General features: G+C 38.5%; 1 protein-coding gene across 1 annotated transcript; it reads left to right on the top strand.

Moving 5' to 3' along the window:
- The first annotated feature begins 393 nt into the window (after nt 1-393).
- Nucleotides 394-1,161, top strand: LOC128745923 (uncharacterized). Its single transcript, XM_053842985.1, has one exon. It carries the CDS (start codon nt 394-396, stop codon nt 1,159-1,161), a length of 768 nt encoding a protein of 255 aa, XP_053698960.1.
- The last annotated feature ends 535 nt before the right edge of the window (nt 1,162-1,696 follow it).

The following is a 1,696-nucleotide window of genomic DNA, read 5'->3' as shown; positions in this document are numbered from 1 at the left end:
TAGAACGGCAGCAAACATGAATTTGCTGCATCGCCTTTCTCGAATCATTGTCATTGCCATTGTCGTTAACATAATAATTCTGCTGTTGTAAACCCGTGATTAATAAAGATTGAACTAATGTCAACTCGGACTCGGCAGACGCATTCATCGGCAAAAAGCAAGTTGAGCTTTCGGGCCGTACAGACGTTCTCTTGCTCGCGCTGCGGAGTTCGTGTATAAGGTTTTATTTTAACGCTTGTATGCATGGTATTGTTAACTTGATCCATGCCGAGTACTACTAGAAACCAATCTAAAAAGCGACTGGAAATCAGCCCTACAGAGGGTGATAACAAAAACAAGCACCTTACGTTACAAAATCCGGCAAAGCGTTTGTTACAAGAAAGTGTTACCACTATGAGTGCTGATATGACGCTAACAGAGCTACATAAACTGTTAAAACGTGAAATCCAGTCATCCAAAGACGAAATACAGAGCAGCATCATGGGAATGAAAAACGAGCTGCAAAGGCTGAGCTGTGAAGTGGATGAAGTTAAACAGTCCCAAAGTTTCATAAATGCAGAATTTGAGAATTTTAAGAAAAGTATCACCACTACAACAGAGGGGATAAAACGTATGGACGTGGACATGACCTCTCTAAAGGCCAGTCAGGTACATATTTCATCGCAACTGGTTTCCATGGACCGTGATATCAGTTACATCCAGCAAGAACAGTTATCCAACAATATGTTAATATCGAATGTAATCAAAACTGCCGATCTTTGTGCTATTGTATGTAAAATATGTGAGCTTCTGGAAATTGAGCTGCTTTCTCGCGATATTTTTACCATCACCCGTTTAACGACAAGGAATACAAAGCAAATTGAACCGATCATAATTCAATTTTCTAATCGCATCGTGAAGGAGAAAATAATGGCTGCTGCTAAGAATATCACTCTGTCGTGCCGGAATCTCGGATTCCCTATTGACCAGCGTATCTATTTCAACCACCACTTAACGGCAAAAAATCAATCTTTGTTGAAAGTTGCAAGAACCTACAAAAGGCAGTACAACTACAAATTCGCATGGTTCAACAAGGGATATATCTATATCAAGAAAGACGAAAATTCTTCCGCTTTACGGATCCTATCGAGAGAGGATCTACCTTCGGGAATGGAACAATAAACTTGTGCTATCGCTTGGTGTAACCTCCACAACTTACTTTTTTTCTGTTTGGTGATGGATCAAACGGAACAGCATCTGAGCATCGAAATTGATCATCGGCTAGATTCGGTGGCAATCTTTTCATCGACACTAAACATTTTACATCTCAACACAAGAAGCTGTCGAGGTAAAATGAGTGATCTTGTTCAGTTGATCGACGATTTGAAATACGTTCATGTAGTAGTGTTTAGTGAGACTTGGCTCCATATCAACGAAATCTGCAACATAATTAACTACGATGTGTATCATTCCTGCAGACCGGATAGAGGCGGTGGAGTGTCTATTTTTATATTATCCACATTGAAACATAGAAAAATTTATGAAATGGTTGATAATGTTAATAACTTTTTAATAGTTGAGATAATTGATTACAATATAAAAGTTTTTGGTGTTTATAACCCTGGAAGACACGTGCAGGATTTTATTCTAAAGTTCGAAGAAACACTGAGCAAATATAGCAGAATGGTTGTATTAGGAGATATGAACATTAATTTAT

The sequence above is a fragment of the Sabethes cyaneus genome, chromosome 1, assembly GCF_943734655.1.
Source record: "Sabethes cyaneus chromosome 1, idSabCyanKW18_F2, whole genome shotgun sequence".
Classification (NCBI taxonomy): Eukaryota; Metazoa; Arthropoda; class Insecta; order Diptera; family Culicidae; genus Sabethes; species Sabethes cyaneus.
This window is presented reverse-complemented; position numbering and strand designations above follow the sequence as displayed.